The 17229-nt window shown below is 40.8% G+C and overlaps 1 protein-coding gene across 1 annotated transcript in view; it reads right to left on the bottom strand.

The window, feature by feature from the left end:
* Positions 1 to 17229, bottom strand: part of ERICH5 (glutamate rich 5) — a 30044-nt gene continuing 12815 nt past the window's right edge. Inside the window, exons 2-4 of the mRNA XM_073330489.2 lie at positions 14131 to 14562; positions 11399 to 11518; positions 1 to 5495 (exon numbers count right to left, since the gene is read on the bottom strand). Of these exons, the coding sequence (XP_073186590.2) occupies positions 5473 to 5495; positions 11399 to 11518; positions 14131 to 14562 (575 nt within the window). The 3' untranslated portion in view covers positions 1 to 5472. The remainder of the gene's footprint in view (positions 5496 to 11398; positions 11519 to 14130; positions 14563 to 17229) is intronic.

Below are 17229 nucleotides of genomic sequence, written 5' to 3' on the forward strand. Positions count from 1 at the left end.
CAAACTTAGCCAATTTTATTGCCTAAAGACAAAAGAGTACAGTACAAAAAGGAGACATACATACTCCTCCTTTCGGGAAGGAATTCTTATCTCATAGCATGTTCACCTTTCACAGTAGGTGTGCTTCCAAGCAACACCTCCAAAACTATGTTTATAGCAGACCTGTGTACAAGTTAAAAGCACTCTATACATCATCCAAGGCTAAAGTTCACTACTCTGCTTTTTACCTTGTTTTCTTGGTGTGTCCATGGTGTGTCCCTTAGCTCTTATTTTTGAACACAGCATTCCAAACCAGTTGGACAGTCAAGGCACTACCTACCTTGTGCCAAGGTAGAACACCCATATATTTTGCTGCTGCAGTGAGGTACCTCCAGGTTGCATATAAATACATATAAATATATAAGGTTTAAATGTAAGATGTAGCTGCATGAAAGAATATGCACTTAGAGGCCAGTAATGATGCATGTCAAATCCTTTGTAAGAAATGTGTTAAGTATTTTTATGTACTTGGTGAATTACCATTTTTACAGGAAGTCTGGGAGAAAAAATCCAAATGTTGAAAATAACTTTTTTTTTTAACCCTCAAAAGAGGTTCTAGCTTTGCAGAGCATATTACAAATTTGGGCTCTGACTTTGTATCTCTATAGTAAAAGAAAACTAATTTAAAATAAAGATTTTGATTTACTATTAAAGTAGTTCTTCAAAAAAAGTCAGTCCTGAATGTGTTTAAACATTTTATTTTTAAAATTAAATTACAATATACTTAACATTACCTCATTTTTAAAGAAGGCAAAAAGAGCATGAACACTTCTATTATGTTTTAATCCAAACTTCTTCAATATGAAAAATGGGTATCATACGCATATGTCATTTTTAGGCATTAATCCAGCAAAGTACATAAACACAGGAGTAGTCATATTGATTTCAATGGGATTATTATTAATGTGCTTAAAGTTGAGCACTTACAGAAGGGCTTTGCTGGTATGGATGCCATAACATGCATAATATTAACAATTCAGTTTGAGATATGCAGTTATTACACATCATTTACCATTTTAACACTAGGTACATTTTTTTTTTTAAAGTGCTTAAATGTGATCGATCTGTAGGCTTGGGAGGATTCCATTTTTATTAGTGAATGTCAGTAAAGGTCAATTTCACTGTATACACAGAAACTGAAGGGAAAATATTTCCATCAATGATAATGAACATTTACAGATTGGGCAAAGTAAGAAAAAATGCTACTGGGAACTTCTTAAGAGTTTGATTTTAGGATATTTCCTGTGATGTTGACAATTTGTGTTTTAACAATTATAAAGCTTTAACTTTTTGAATCTCAACATCTACTGTCATTAAATAATTGTCTGAATTTCCTGCAACTGTGAAAATTTAAAAAATAAAAATATAAATGTCAAAATTATATTTAAAAAAAATTAAATTCTGCCAAGCCTACTTATCTAATAAATTAATTTGAAGGTAAAACAAATTTTAAGTAAGTTTCTGCTACAATGTGTTTTTAATATTTCCCCCAAATAGTTAACTTCCCTAGAGATTGAACAAAGCAGAAATAAAAATCCGTACACACCATCTAACTTTAATAAAACTACCATCCTTGTCAAAATTACCAACTAATCCTCAACTGAGAGCACCTATATGCTTAGAGCAGTGGTTCTCAAACTGTGGGTTGAGACCCCAAAGTGGATCATTACCCTGTTTTAATGGGGTCGCCAGGGCTGGCGTAGACTTGCTGGGACCTGGGGCTGAAGCCTGAGCGCCACGGCCTGAGGCCCAAGCCTTAGGGCTTCAGCCCTGGGTGGCAGGGCTCAGGTTACAGGCCCCCTGCCTGGGGCTGAAGCCTTCAGGCTTCGGCTTTGCACCCGCTGCCTGGGGTGGTGGGGTTCGGGCTTTGGTCCCTTCACCCAGGACAGTGGGCTCGGGCAGGCTCAGGCTTCAGTCCCCCCTCCTGGGGTCATGTAGTAATTTTTGTTGTCAGAAGTGGGTTGCGGTGCAATGAAGTTTGAGAACCCCTGGTTTAGAGCACCTCACCCTTCTTGATATCAACAGCAACTACCGTATTTATTTGAAAAGACATTATATGAAATATCTGAATCTGGCTAAGCAGACTGCAAAATAGTTGGGTAAGCAGGGGGCATTGTCACTGTGTTCCTAACATGGTATGTGCATGCGCGCACACAGTGGATAAGGTCCAAACTTAACAATAAAGGACACCCAGGAAGAGGCTAAATGAACAATCTTCCTACCAGATCTTGCTCATGAACATGGCTATTCCTAAGGTTACCCTTGGTGACCTGTCCCTGACCCTCATTCCCTCTGGCATGAAATGATACACAAACCCTTGGTTGGAGCTAGTAGGATCCATTAGATCCGTCTGCCAGCGTGAGTCAATTTTATGCCAATTCCTAGGACCTGACACTAGCTCTTTCTACAAATGTTTCTGAAAATGGCTTTTCAGACTGAATAGACAAAAAAATCTCCTTTAAGGTACACAGGCATTACGCCGTAGGTAGGCCTTGTTAACATACCACACCTGCAAATATGAATGTTAACCTTTAACATGGTGCAATTCCTATTTGATACAAGAACCAATTTCTGTCCTCAGCAACCCCCTTGATTTCACTGTGATTGCAGAGGCATATGTCAGGACATAATTTGGCCCTCTGGGTCTTAGTCGTGCAAAGATGCTTGTAAGGTAACAGTGTATACGTTGGTATCGTACAGAATATTGCATTACTAACACTGGAATGTTAGTGATTGTTTAATTCTGGAGGTAGCGATAGAGTAATTTAGACAGTAAAAATAGTTTTTGTGACAGTTTACTGTTTTCCACATCCAGTCAGAAAAGCTCTTTTGCTTTTAGGATGGCTGGGATGAAGTAACATCGATGCTAGCTGTACTCATGAGGTACACAAGGAAGTGCCTGTCTTTGAGGAAGGCAAGTATTGCTGAGAAAGTGGCAGGCTCAGAATCCTTTTTCTTCCAATTAAAAATTGCTAAATGATTTCAAAAAAGTTGTGTGGTGTGACGTACATGGATGTTTTCACTTGTTTCTTTGAAGCGGCCATTGAGATGCAGTTTGTGCCATGGTAATGAGATTGTTTGTGCAGTCTCTAGGTTGCCTTAATTAGTTATAAAGTTACATTTAAAAAACTAACGCAGCTCCACTGCTGCTGCTATTACTGCTGGTCTTGCTGATTGGAACGCCTACTTTTAACTACGATTAGTATATTTAAACCCTTTTAAATGTTTAATAATTCTGTGCCAGTATTGGAACTGGATATCAGAAAAAAGTAACGAGGGCCGTTGCTTTGATTTGATTTTAGCCCAATATTAGAGAACGAAGAGAAAGGCCCCAGCAATATCCAACCACAGAAATTTTACAGGGGGGGAAAAAAAAACCCCACGTCCTAGGAATTTTAGCTGTATTTTGTAAAAGCTGCAGCATTTTTAAAACAGCAGCATATTCAGCAGAAAATGGAACTGATTACATTTGTTTCATCTACTGAATTGCAAAGAACATAGAACCCCATAAAATAACTGTGACTCGATACAACATGTAGGCTGCAAATAAGGATAATGGGTTCTTCCAACCTAAAATTGGTGTTGTTTCCTATCTTAAAACAGAGTAAATTTCAGTAGTCTGAACAGGACGTTAAGAAATAGAAGACTGTAAGAAATAACACAGTAAACATGACCAATATTAGCTGAAGTGAGAAATGAAAAGGCAATGGATATAAATCTAAATATTTAGCACAAACCAAAGCCAACTGGAGTCAGATGTGCACATATAATGCAGACTTTGTCTAAGTATTTTAGAAATTGTGTTTATCTTTATCACTTATGTGAAGACCTCCTAAATGGAGCCAATAAGTGCTCACCCATTCTGAAAAACTTCACCTTTCTTTCCTGACTGCAGTCCTCTGACCTCTTATGCCAAAGAGTTTTGCAAACACAATCCCAGCGATAATCAGTAGTGCCTTTCTTCCTGTTCAGTATCAGGACAGATTTATCCTCTATCACAGTGTTTCTCAAACTTGGGACACCACTCGTTCATAGAATCATAGAATATCAGGGTTGGAAGGGACCTCAGGAGGTCATCTAGTCCAACCCCCTGCTCAAAGCAGGACCAATTCCCAGTTAAATCATCCCAGCCAGGGCTTTGTCAAGCCTGACCTTAAAAACCTCTAAGGAAGGAGATTCTACCACCTCCCTAGGGAAAAGGGAAAGCCCCTGGCAGGCCGGGCCGATTTGTTTACCTGCCACGTCCGCAGGTTCGGTTGATCGTGGCTCCCACTGGCCGCGGTTCGCCGCTGCAGGCCAATGGGGGCTGCAGGAAGCGGCGGCTGGTACGTCCCTCGGCCCAAGTTTGGGAAACAGTGCTCTATCACATCCATGAAATCAGCTGTTTCAAGGCTTGTTTCCACAGGAAGTTTATGTTGAAAGGCTTCATTATTCAGCTTCTGGAGAACTATTTAGCATGTTGTAAACCAAGTAAGAATCCACACAGTATACTTTTTTTTTTTTTTTTTTTTTTTTTTTAAAAGATAACACTATCGGGAAAATGTGGCTAGAATGCATGTACTTTGAGAGCAAGGAGTTTCCTCAGTTTATATTTTAGAAACTATACAGTGTCTAAATGTAATTTTATTAATAATTTGTATCTGTCTGAGTTTTAGCAATTGCTAAGTTCCTTTTGCGCTTCCATAGGTGTGCTTTCTTCCGCTGCAATAGTTACCAAGTGTATGTTCTACTGCTATCCTATCAGTAACCCCCTTTTTTTTTTTTAAAGTCACCAAAAGACATCAGAGGGTGTCACATCCTATGTATTCTTTATCTTCTTGAAAAACTGATTGTTGCATCTAGCCATGTCCTGTTAAATGGGTGCTTTCAGGTCCTATTCCTGTATATATCTATGAACTTGAGCAACTTGATAAACATGAGTAGTCCATGCACTCATTGAGACTACTCACCTGTGTCAGGTTTGAGATCAGGACTGGACTTATGCTTCTGATCTCAACCTAGCACTAACATTGAAAAAATATGCAGTACTATATCTTTTGCATCCTGTATAATGTTAGTTGATACCAATTATAACAGTGTCCCTCAGATTGATTTTAAGTTACTCATTTTAACCTGTAAAACTCTTAAATGAAAATCGAGCAGTTATACTGTTTTATATGACAATTCCTTCCACTCTATTAGCAGTGGATAGAAGGCACTCTATGGCAGATAGGTAAAAAGTTCATACATTTCAATTACTTGTTGAAGTCTTGGCAACTTGACTTCAGGAAAAATACTTAATTTTTTGCTGGTGCCCCTTGTTAATGCTTGTAGTGAAGTCCATAAAAGCTTTTTTAAAATCCTGATATTCCCACCCAAAAGCCATTAGATTAAAGAACGTTCATTTGAACAGCTGATAGGACCAAGAACAGGAAGTCCAAATAGACCTGACTCTCATTCCTCGTTATTCGTTGCCTCTGAAATAGATATATAAAAAAAAAAGTTACCTTGTGACGCACTGAATATTAAGATATGTATTAAAGGGAGACTCTCAACTTGAGAACCCCTTTAAATAATACGTTCTGAATAGTTTGCCCCTCTGCTAATATATTTGGAAGGATCTTTTGGGAGGGCCTGAGAAAACCACTATCCATCCTCAGCAATCCCCACTTCCTCCATCCCCCCTCCTCTTTGCACAGGTACCTACTCCATACGTTTTATGGAAATATGCTTAAAGCTGTGAATATGATGTAACTGAAATATGCTTTACACAAAAGGTCTCTTGTAAGGTATCATTACAAAGCTTATAATCTACTGAATATATTCCTCCTATTTGTATGTATCATTCTTGTATCTGAAGCTAGAAATATGAAATATAACTCTGAGGTCCTATTGTAATTAGGCAAAGCGTGGGCCATTAATGGTGGTTTGGAAGCTTGATAGCTCCCATTGACTAGAACAATTGGTTGTAAATGATCTGTTTACTTGCAAACCTTCCTGGGTGCGTGCAGGCCAGCCCTGGAAGAATGGAGGCTGGGGTCTCACAGGACATGTGAACGTGTCACCTAATACTGGAATCCATCTTAAACCTGGTATTTTTCCCATTTAGAAGGAGAGATGGGGACCCAGAGAGACAAAAGATTCCTGCCTTGTGCGAAAGATATAAAAGGGAGTGGAACAGAACAAAGGGTGTGGCCAATCATGAGAACACCCCTGCTTTCCACCTAAGATGTCTGCTGGAACTAACAAACACTGTACCAGGGGAAAGGATTAGGCCAAGACTAGGAAGGAGTCTAGTCTGTGAACCATCTCTGAGGATAAGATTTTACCTGTAATCAGTTTCTTAATGTATTAGGCTTAGACTTGTGTGTTTTTGCTTTATTTTGCTTAGTAACTTACTTTGTTCTGTGTGTTACTACTTGAATCCACTTAAATCCTACTTTTTATACTTAATAAAATCACTTTTGTTTATTAATTAACCCAGAGTAAGTGATTAATACCTGGGGGAGCAAACAGCTGTGCATATCTCTCTATCAGTGTTATAGAGGGCGGACAATTTATGAGTTTACCCTGTATAAACTTTATACAGAGTAAAACTGATTTATTTGGGGTTTGGATCCCATTAGGAACTGGGTGTCTGGGTGCTGGAGATAGGTGACCTGCTGAGTAGTTTTTGGTTAAAAACTTTGGGGCGTGGACCAGACCTGGGCTGTGTTGCAGCAGGCTAGCGTGTCTGGCTCAACAAGGCATGGTTCTGGAGTCCCAAGCTGGCAGGGAAAATGGGCTCAGAAGTAATTCCAGCATGTCAGGTGACAGTCCCAAGGGGGTCTCTGTGACCGAACCCGTCACACCTACATTCTCAATTTTAGTTGCACTGCTGCTGTTACTAGCAAATACCCTCCTGCAAAGATTGGGAAAGACCATGTATGTGAAAGGTGCTTTCAGATCACTGCATGAGACAGACCATGCAGATGACCATAAACAAACCAATGACACTGGTTAAACACAAATGAGCAGCTCGAGGGAGAGTCTGTGTGGGTATGCTGTTGTGTACCGCACCAACCACAATCTGAGTTTGCTATTTTAGATCTCAAAAAAAAAAAAATTATCCTTATCTTTCTAAAAAACAATTTATTTTTAAAGACATTATAACTATTTATGAAGTTGCTGTCACATATTGGGACTTCATGTTGCTAATGCCTTTGAGACAATGGCATTGGTCATGTACACTGGTGGCTACTCAGGCCAGAGAACTGGAGGCAATTATTAAAAATTAGCAGAGGAACACAGGAATTCACATACTGCATCAGACTCAATGGTCATCTAGTCCAGTATCCTGTCTCTGACATTGGCTTATTATAACCATATAAATGTCTAATCTCTTTTTGAATCTTGCCAAATTCTTGGCCTCAGTGACTTCCTGTGGCAGTGAATTCCACAGTTTAATTACACATTGTATGACAAAGTATTTCCTTTTAGCAGTTTTGAATTTCCCACCTTTTAATTTCATGGACTATTCCCTTGCTTTTGTGTTATGAGACAGGGATAACAGATGTTCTCACTCAACCTTTTCTAGACCATTCATTATTTTATAAACTTTCATCATGTCCCCTCTTATTTGTATGCTAAGCTAACAACCCCTAACTCTTCATAGGAGATTTTTCAATGCCCCTGGTGATTCCTGTCACCCTTCTCTGAATCCCCTCAATTCTGCAATATGCTTGTTGAAATGAGGTGACCAGTGCCACACACAGTATTCCAGAGAATGCCACACCATGCACTGATTCATATAACAGCATTATATTCTTTGTACCATTCACCATCACATTCCTTATGCATCCTAACATATTGTTTGCTTTTTTGACTGCAGCTGCACATTGAGCAGAGGTCTTCATTGAACTGTCTCCAATGACAATGAGGCTTTGAAAAAGCTAAGAAATGCTATGCTGAAACGAACAGCATGAAAGTCAACTTCTGGCCACTTTGTCCAAAAACTTATCCTTAGAGGTGAAATATTTGAAGTAGAAAACATTTCTGGATCTTTAGAGGCAAAGCTGTCATTGACCACAGATGCCATATTCACCAGACTACAGCAGTCACCACTCTTATGGTTTCAATGCTTTGGTTTTACACAGTAGCCTAGCTATTAAAAAAAATGAATTGGCATGTTATGGCATTGTACAAACTGACAATGTACTAGATCACATTACACAGGTGTGAAGAGGAAGGGAATGCCCTATGCTGGAAGTTGCCTCCATAATAGCACTTATATATCAAATCTGCAACAAATGGCAATGTTTATGCACATTTACCAAACTTCTTAACCACTACGCTACGCGCCTTTCAGGATTTATCGCTCTTGGTGTAAAGCTCTTTTCATTATCCTGCAACACTGCAATGTACAAGATGGGTTTGTCACAGTAAACTTAACTGAAGCAAATCCATGCACATAAATGCTTAAAGCATGATCCAGAACTTGCTGCAGATGTGAGTGACATCTTATTCAGCCCCCAGAGGCTACTCTCTATTGTTTCGAAGGGGGACCAGTAAACACCACATTCCTGGACATTATCACAATAAGTGCTCAACAATACCAGCAGGCAGCAATACGGGAGGACTGGATCAGTGCTGTTCTGCATGATCAGATCTAGATTTTAAACCACACTGACATTAACCAGTTTATTATTTAAGGTGCTAGAATTTTCATGTGAATTTAAAATTAAATTATTACATGGTCTCAGTTCTATATAGTGGCAGTCAGACAAGGTAAAACCAGGAGAATAAAAAGGAGAAGCCCTGGCACAATAGTCCAAACCAGGACATGCAGAATGAGAAAAATACCTCTGGAAAAATCACAGTAGCAACAATATTACATTTTTAATTTAATTGAGAGAACGAGACCATAGCTCAAATTGAGGCAATCCCGTTTTCTTATCAAAACAACCAGATTTAAAATCTTAAACTGCATGCTGAGAAGTAAACAGAATTGTTTTCCTCCTCTGTGCCTGGAGGACCAAGTGACTTCAGCTTTATGGGAAAGATTAGGCCATGCTAATATTTGTACTTGGAAACTGAAGAAGCTAGGAACCTTGAAAATATAGTGCAGAGACAGGATGATCCAGTGGTTAGGGTGCTAACCTAGGAAGCAGGAGATCTGAGTCCAATTTCCTACTGCACCACCTAGTATGTGACCTTGGACAAGTCACTTAGTCTCTCTGCTTCAGTTCCTCATCTGTAAAATAGAGATAATGGTATTTCCCTGCCTCACGGGGGTATTGCAAAGAGAGTGAGAGATGTTCAGGTAATACAGTACCAGGAGCATATAAGTACCTTAGATTGATATTGCTTGTACACAAGAGGAAGCTACACTCCCAAACTATCCAATACTCGTTCTTAATTTTGGACACCACCCACAATTTGAGTTTCTCTACACTATCTTACAGATGAACAGTCAATGACCTCATAATAAAGGCTTCAAGAATCACCCTCTTTAAAATACGAATAATTTATTGTCTAGTGTGCATATGACCATTTTTTCCCCCACAGTAGCGCAGACAGACTGAGCTATGCATAGAAATACAAATACTGCAAGGTATGCAGAAAAGTAGCAACAGCTCACTTTTTGTTGACAATAAACTCACCTTTATACTGTGGTGCTAACTATAAAAAACAGCTATTGGAATTTTTCTTCTTTTATTTCACTGTTATACGGAATGGGGGCATAAGATAATGGTAATTATACTCCTGAGTCCTCTGGCTCCTTTTGATCATATAGATTTCCGCTTTTAGAGATATTCACTAGCATATTCCTAAGGTCTTAGGGTTTGATCCATCAGCTCTTAAACAAGTAGCTCTTATTCATGTGAGCCCAATCAGAATGATCAGGACTATTCATGTGACTAGTAGCTATTTGTGAGTGTAAGAATTTGCAGGAACAGGTCCCAAGAGCCATATTTTTACAGGTATTTAAGCACCTAAAGCAGAGGTGGGCAAACTACGGCCCGTGGGCCACATCCAGCCTGCGGGACCCTCCTGCCCGGCCCCTGAGCGCCTGGCCCAGGATGCTAGCCCCCAGCCCCTCCTCTGCTGTTCCCCCTTCCCCTCCGCGCACCGCGCCATGCTCTGGGCAGCTGGGCAGTGCAGTTGCAGAGCCGCAGCTTGACCCGGTGCTCTGGGTGTGCGATAAGGGGGTGGGGGGAGGGGTTGGATAGAGGGCAGGGGAGTTCGGGGGTGTGGATAGGGGTTGGGGGGGTTGGATGGGGCAGGGGTCCTGGGGAGGCAGTCAGGAATGGGGCGTTCGGGGGTTGTCAGGGACAGGAAGCAGGGGGTGGTGGATGGGGCAGGAGTCCCGGGGGGCACCATCAGGGGGCAAGAAGCAGGGGTGTGGGGTAGAATAGGAGGCGGGGGCCAGGCCACACCTGGCTGTTTGGGGGGAGACAGCCTCCCCTAACCGGCCCTCCATACAATTTTGGAAACTCAATGTGGCCCTCAGGCCAAAAAGTTTGCCTGCCCCCGACCTAAAGATACAGACAGGCATGGCGTGGGATTTTCAAAAATCAGTGGGAGTTAAGCACTTAAGTGCTTTTGAAAATCCCATTAGGAATGTATCTGTGTCTTTAGGCACTAAATACCTCTAAAAAACTGGCCCTACGTGACTGGCTTCCATTAAAGTTAATATGGGACCCTCTGTTTAACAGTAAGGGGTAGGAAATACCTCCCATGAAATGCCTGCGCGATGACAGAAATTAAAGATGTATAATTTGAGTGTAAAGTTAAGTTCTTCTGGAGTGATGTTCCTATTCCCCTACATTTATTATTTTTCATTTGTTTTTAAACATTCTCTCTTCAGCTCATGCTTTCTACTTACCCACATGATTGCACTGACTCTGGAATTTGCACTTATCCTAGTGTTAGGTTCCTGAATTCAGCTGCTAATAACAAAGAGCAGGCGGATCTAAAATGAAGGATCATCTTGGAAAGGAAATCTCAAGGTTGTGATAATAAACTATTCATAAGAACAAGTCTAGCAAATAGTAACTATGGGATTCATGCTCTTAATGAAACATCTAATTTTCCAGACCTGTGCATTAGAGAAAGTCTACCATTTTTGCCAAACAGGGAATGATTTACTGATTATAGGAACATTATACAAATGAGACCTGATAGAATGCACAACTTACGCCTGATTACTACCAAAAAACAAAAACAAACAAAAAAACAATGTCTTTTAAGATAACTATGCCTCCTGTGTTAAAATCAGAAGGCAGCAGCTGCAAATTGAGAATGCAATGATAATGAAAGATATGTTCATTAACATTGTACAGCTTTTCTGTCTCTTAAATTATAATACACATGGTTCTTCACTTCTCTGTCAACATACCTATCTCTGTTGCTGCTGTAGCATCCACAGCTTCTCCTGTTTCTTTTTCTTCTTTTGTTTCAGTCCCCTCACTTACTAGCTCACTGTGCTTCTCAGTTTCCACTTTTTCTCCCGTCTCACCTGGAAACAGTAACCATGGATATCAAATTAGGATACCCTTAACCAGTATTAAATACCCCAGCTCTTTTCTGCATGGCTGATCTGGTTTTGTCACCCCTGCAATAGCTTTTATAGATACAGCAATAGGTCAACAACCAAATGAATCAATAGATAAGAGACATTCAAATGTAACTTACAATTGTGGAGGTACGTGCATGTTTCACATCCATAAAATGCTCCTGCTTCACTTGTCATTCATAGAACTCTGAGCTGAGGCTTGATTTCATATTTAAACTGATTTTGTTTTCTTATGTAACTGTGATTTTTATTGTAAACTTTTAATATAGATATTGTTATGAAGAGTCAACAACACAAACAGAAAAGAGTGGTAGCGTGCAGTTCCAGTTGAAATAGAAAACTAATGATTTCCCTCACTGTCATCCCTCTTAGTAGTATCAGTGAATTAAGGAAATAAAAAAATATGCTGTAAATAAATAGAGGAGCCCAATCATAGCTAAATTCATGGAAAGAACCCTCCTCCCTGTGCGAGCACACACACAAATTAACTGTATGCAGAATAGCACCATTTTGAGACAGACATCAGCAAAACTGTACACAGAGTTTGTCCAAAAAGAAATCCTGCTGTGAGATGAAGGGGAACAACAATGACTAAATGGTCAAAATAACCCCCATATCTGTCCTTCAGACAAATAATCAGTTTCTTGATTGCAAAGATGTCCCAATACAGGGTCCATGCTACATGGATTACTAGACAGTGTTCTGCTTCCAATATCATGCTAGTAAGCTAATAAGGGCCAGTTAATGGAATAATCAAGTAATCAAACTCTTAGAATCATAGAATATCAGGGTTGGAAGGGACCTCAGGAGATCATCTTGTCCAAGCCCCTGCTCAAAGCAGGACCAATCCCCAGTTTTTGCCCCAGATCCCTAAATGGCCCCCTCAAGGATTGAACTCACAACCCTGGGTTTAGCAGGCCAATGCTCAAACCACTGAGCTAAACTAACCAAGTCAGCCATATAGCTTTTATGTAATACAAGTATTTTATTTTAGTAATTTAATGGATATGGAAATAAATTACCATCTCATGAAGAAACAGACTCCAAATTCTCTTAAACAAGAATATGTAAGAGTGGAGAAGGCAGCTCCTGTGCCTCAGATATCCCTATGTGAGGTGTACAGGTTCACAACACAGATTCAGGAGAGCCAATACATTTACGGACGGTGATGCTACATATCCAAGTGACTGCATGTGCCATTAAGTTCTGCTTGAAGAAGTGACCTTTCCCCCTCTTCAGCAGGAATGTGCAGTGGGAGAGGCTGTTGGTGGCATGCTCTCCTACAGAGCACATGCCTTATGTGCTTCACCCATCTGTGCTCCCCTAGGGAACGCCTCTCCATAAAGTGTCCAATTCTTTAATGAGTAATTGCCACTTATTGTGAGACACCTGATCCCTAATTTAAGCTACTCCCCTTAGACATGCACCTACTACATGTACACTCAGCCAGTGAGAAACCCAATCCATGCGTGGGATACTCTGCTCTCATGTGTAAACACTCCCTTGAATCTCTGACTCACTGAGCAGCCTTCTCCTGAGATAACTTACCGCATCTTGCACTCCCCCCTTCCATGAGGTCCCCAGGCCCTCAATGCATGTTCCACCTTTGTGATGCACTGCAAATACTCTCTGACATGATTTTCCTCCCCAGATATCTACTTTTCCTCTTCTTTGAGAAACCCTACCCCATACTCCTCCTTTTCTTACACTCATATCTCCTGTACTTTTCTGCTTGTCTAGCAGCTAGCCTCATAAGATGGCCCTTCTGCCCATTTCCTCCCCCCACAGCTTGTTTCTGTTTTTTTGAATTGGTAGAACACCACCACAATAGAAAGCAGAACTCTGTATTATTAGGCCAAATGCATCCTGGTGTAACTCCAATAGAATTAGACCAGGTAACACCAACAGAATTACACCAGGGAGAAATATGCCCTACAGTATAATAACTGAGCATAGCAAAGACTACTTCTGCTACCCTCTCTCAAAGAGGCCCATTGACTCCCTGCAAGGTAAAAGGACTTTCTATGCAGTTAGCTTGATGCCTGTGTTACTTATGCTTCTAGAATAACTGCATCCAGCACTCTATAGGTGCTTTACAAATAAACTATACAGGGAATGACCCTTCCTTTCTATAGCTTGCCGAGATCCCACTCCCCCCACAAGGATAACACTACAATAATATTTACGTCAGCTATATACTAAAATGGATAATATGGCATTTGTGGATATTGAGCAATAATATTTTACAAAGAAACACCCCTCAGCACTTAAATGAGGAGTCTAAGGGATGTTTTATCTAACCAGAAAACACAGAGTGTGAAATGAAGTAGCACAGTCAACAACGGATAGTGCTGAGAGGCTTTATTACAATTTTGACTTCTGCGCATGAGACTTTCCCAACCACATTCTTTCATATAATACAGTGTAAGAACTCTGTGGACTAAATTCTGCCCTCACACACTCATGTGCAGTGTTGATTGAAGTCAACAGGACTTGTACACAAGTCTCTAAAGGCAGAATTTGGTCTCCTGAATCTGCGAAAACACAAATATTACCCTCAATGAGTTGGTCCTCTTCGTTACTTTGTACTTTCCTGATGATTTCTGTTACAGGGCTGACACTTCCCTCTGCCTGTCCCGCAGGCGGCGGTATCCCAGTGCCCTCTGCCGGTCCCGCAGGCGGCGGTATCCCAGTGCCCTCTGCCGGTCCCGCAGGCGGCGGTATCCCAGTGCCCTCTGCCACTGGTCCAGTGTCCTCCAGTGGTTCTGCAGCCAGTGGTCGAGTGCCGTCCAGATCCACTCTTTTATAGTTAGAATTAACACATTCTGCTGGTGCTGGAATCAAAACTTCTGGCTCCTCTGCTGGAAGATTCTCACTAGGGTTTATCTCCTCAGATGTGAGATCCACCTCCTCCATTGGGTCTAACTTTGTCTGGTCAGGTATAGTTTCATTTTCCTCTGTGGTTGGAAAGTTTTCATCTGAAGTAGCTTTTATTTATTGTAATTAAAAAGAAAAGAGAAAATATGACATTAATGAACAAGTGTTTAAAATAGATCAGTACTAAACCAGGACAGCACTTGTGCAATTACGTCACAACTAGAGTGGGGTGAAATGCTTTTGGTGAATAGTAAATTTGCTGAAAAATGCACTTTTCAGGGCACCAAAACTATCTGCCAATTCCGGTCCAATTCAGCAAATAGTTTTGGTCAAAGAAGGAAAAAAATTAGAGCTGTTAATTAATCACAGTTAACACAAGTGATTAACTCAAAACAAATTAACTAGACTTAAAAAATAATTATGATTATATAAAACAATGTAAAACTTTAGCCCCTACTAGTCCACTTAGTCCTACTTCTTGTTCAGCCAATCTATCAGACAAACAAGCTTGTTCACATTTATGGGAGATAATGCTGCCCGCTTCTTATTTACAATCTCACCTGAAAGTGAGAACAGGCATTGCACATGGCATTGTTGTAGCTGGCGTTGCAAGGTATTTACATGCCACATATGCTAAACATTTGTATTCCCCTTCATGCTTCGACTTGTAGTCTCTCAAGTTTTAGATTGTTTTGTTTTTGAGTGCAATTATGTAAAAGAAAAAATAATTCCACATTTGTAAATTGCACTTACACAATAAAAAGATTGCACTTGTATGAGGTGAACTGAAAAATACTGTTTTTTCTATTCCTTTTTTACAGTGCAAATATTTGTAATAAAAATAAATATTAAGTGAGAGCTGCACACTTTGTATTCTGTGTTATAACTGAAATCAATATATTTGAAAATGTAAAAAAAATCCAAAAATATTTATAAAAAATTTAAATTGGTATTCTATTTTTAACAGTGCAATTAAAACTGTGATTAATTGCAACTATTTTTTTATAATCTTATGATTAATTGCGATATTTTTAATCATTTGACAGCCCTAAAAAATATATTTTGGAAAATTGGAAGTGTTGTGTCTTGGCCATTTTGAAAAATAATGTTTGGACTTTTCATATCAAAAATGTATTTTTATTTTAATATTTAGCTAATTTAAAAACAAAACAAAAGAGAGTGAAAAATACCCAAAAATCTGGAAACAAATAATTTTGGTTTAAACAAACTATTTTATTTGACCCTAAATGATTTTTTTCAGTTCTCTCATTTGCCTTGAACAAAATCAGGTTTTTTTAAATTTCAGCTCAACCCCTGAACAAATTATTCACTCAGCTCTAGTTACAACCTGTAAGACAGTTTACATTTGTGTATAAAACTTATTCTTTTAATAGATCTGTCATTCCTATGAGTAAAGCATATTGAATATGTAAATGTTGTCTGAGTCAGGCCCAGATGATCAGATACTGACCAAGGAAACAATTTCTACAGCAAAAATATGCATACAGCCAGTGTACTGAGTGTTAAATCCTACCCTGGGATACACATAGGGTTGCCAGGTGTCCAGTTCCAGTCGAAAAAGGACCCTGGTGGCTCTGGTCAGCACAGTCGGCAGCGCAGCAGGGCTAAGGCAGGTGCCCTGCCTGCCCTGGCTCCACGCAGCTCCTGGGAGGAGCCAGCATGTCCAGCTCCTAGGCGCAAGGGGACACCGAGTGCCAGCTCCACAGCTCCCACTGGCCAGGAACCGCAGCCAATGGGAGCTGTGGGGGTGGCGCCTGCGAGCAGCACGCAGAGCCCCCTCACCCCTCTGCCTAAGGAGCCGGACATGGCAGCCGCTTCTGGGAGCCACCTGAGGTAAGTGCCACCCAGAGCCCACACCCCGAACCCCTCCTGCACCGCAACCCCTCACCCCAGCCCAGAGACCCTCCCGTACCCAAACTCTCTCCCAGAACCCGCACCCCTTCCCACACCCCAACCCCCTGCCTCAGCCCTGAGCCCCTTTCCATACTCTGAACCCCTTGGTCCCAGCCTGGAGCTCCCTCCTGCACCCCAAACCCCTCATCCCCGGCCCCCTGCCCCATTCTGGAGCTCCCTCTCACACCCTGAACCTCTCATTACTGGCCCCACCCCAGAGCCTGCACCCCAAGCCAGAGCCCTCACCCCTGCCCACACCCCAACCCCCAGCTCCAGCCCAGTGAGTGATGGTGGGGGAGAGCGAGCGATGGAGGGAGGGGGGATGGAGTGAGTTGGGGGCGGGGCAAGGGTGCTTGGTTTTGTGCGATAGAAAGCTGGCACACTAGATGCACATAGGTGGCTTCTAATGGTGCTTACAGATGAGGTGCCATGTCTTTCACTTGAAAACGCAAACCACTGAGCTAGATTTTCATATTCAATAGAATTAGCAGCCATTAGGTGGATTCTCCCCTTGATGCAGCTACACAGTTCCTGTTAATGATAGGTTATATGCACGGCAGCGGTAACATGCACACCAGACATATTGAGGCGAGAACATATACCTCAAAGAATGATGGGACACCTGCCTAAATGCTACCATCTAAGCACTGCTAACCTCAGTGAAGACCAGGGCATTGACAGCATACCGTACTTCACATACATGACAAGAAAAAGCGTTTTAATTTCTTAAAATACACAACATTTTTAACACTGAACTACTGTACATATTAGTCTATCTTATAACACAGGCTATACATTCAAATGTACTTCTCTACTAATGTGGAAGGAATCACTGAAATATGGTAAACATAAACTAAACAGTT

This window comes from Lepidochelys kempii, chromosome 2 (genome assembly GCF_965140285.1).
Source record: "Lepidochelys kempii isolate rLepKem1 chromosome 2, rLepKem1.hap1, whole genome shotgun sequence".
Lineage (NCBI taxonomy): Eukaryota > Metazoa > Chordata > Testudines > Cheloniidae > Lepidochelys > Lepidochelys kempii.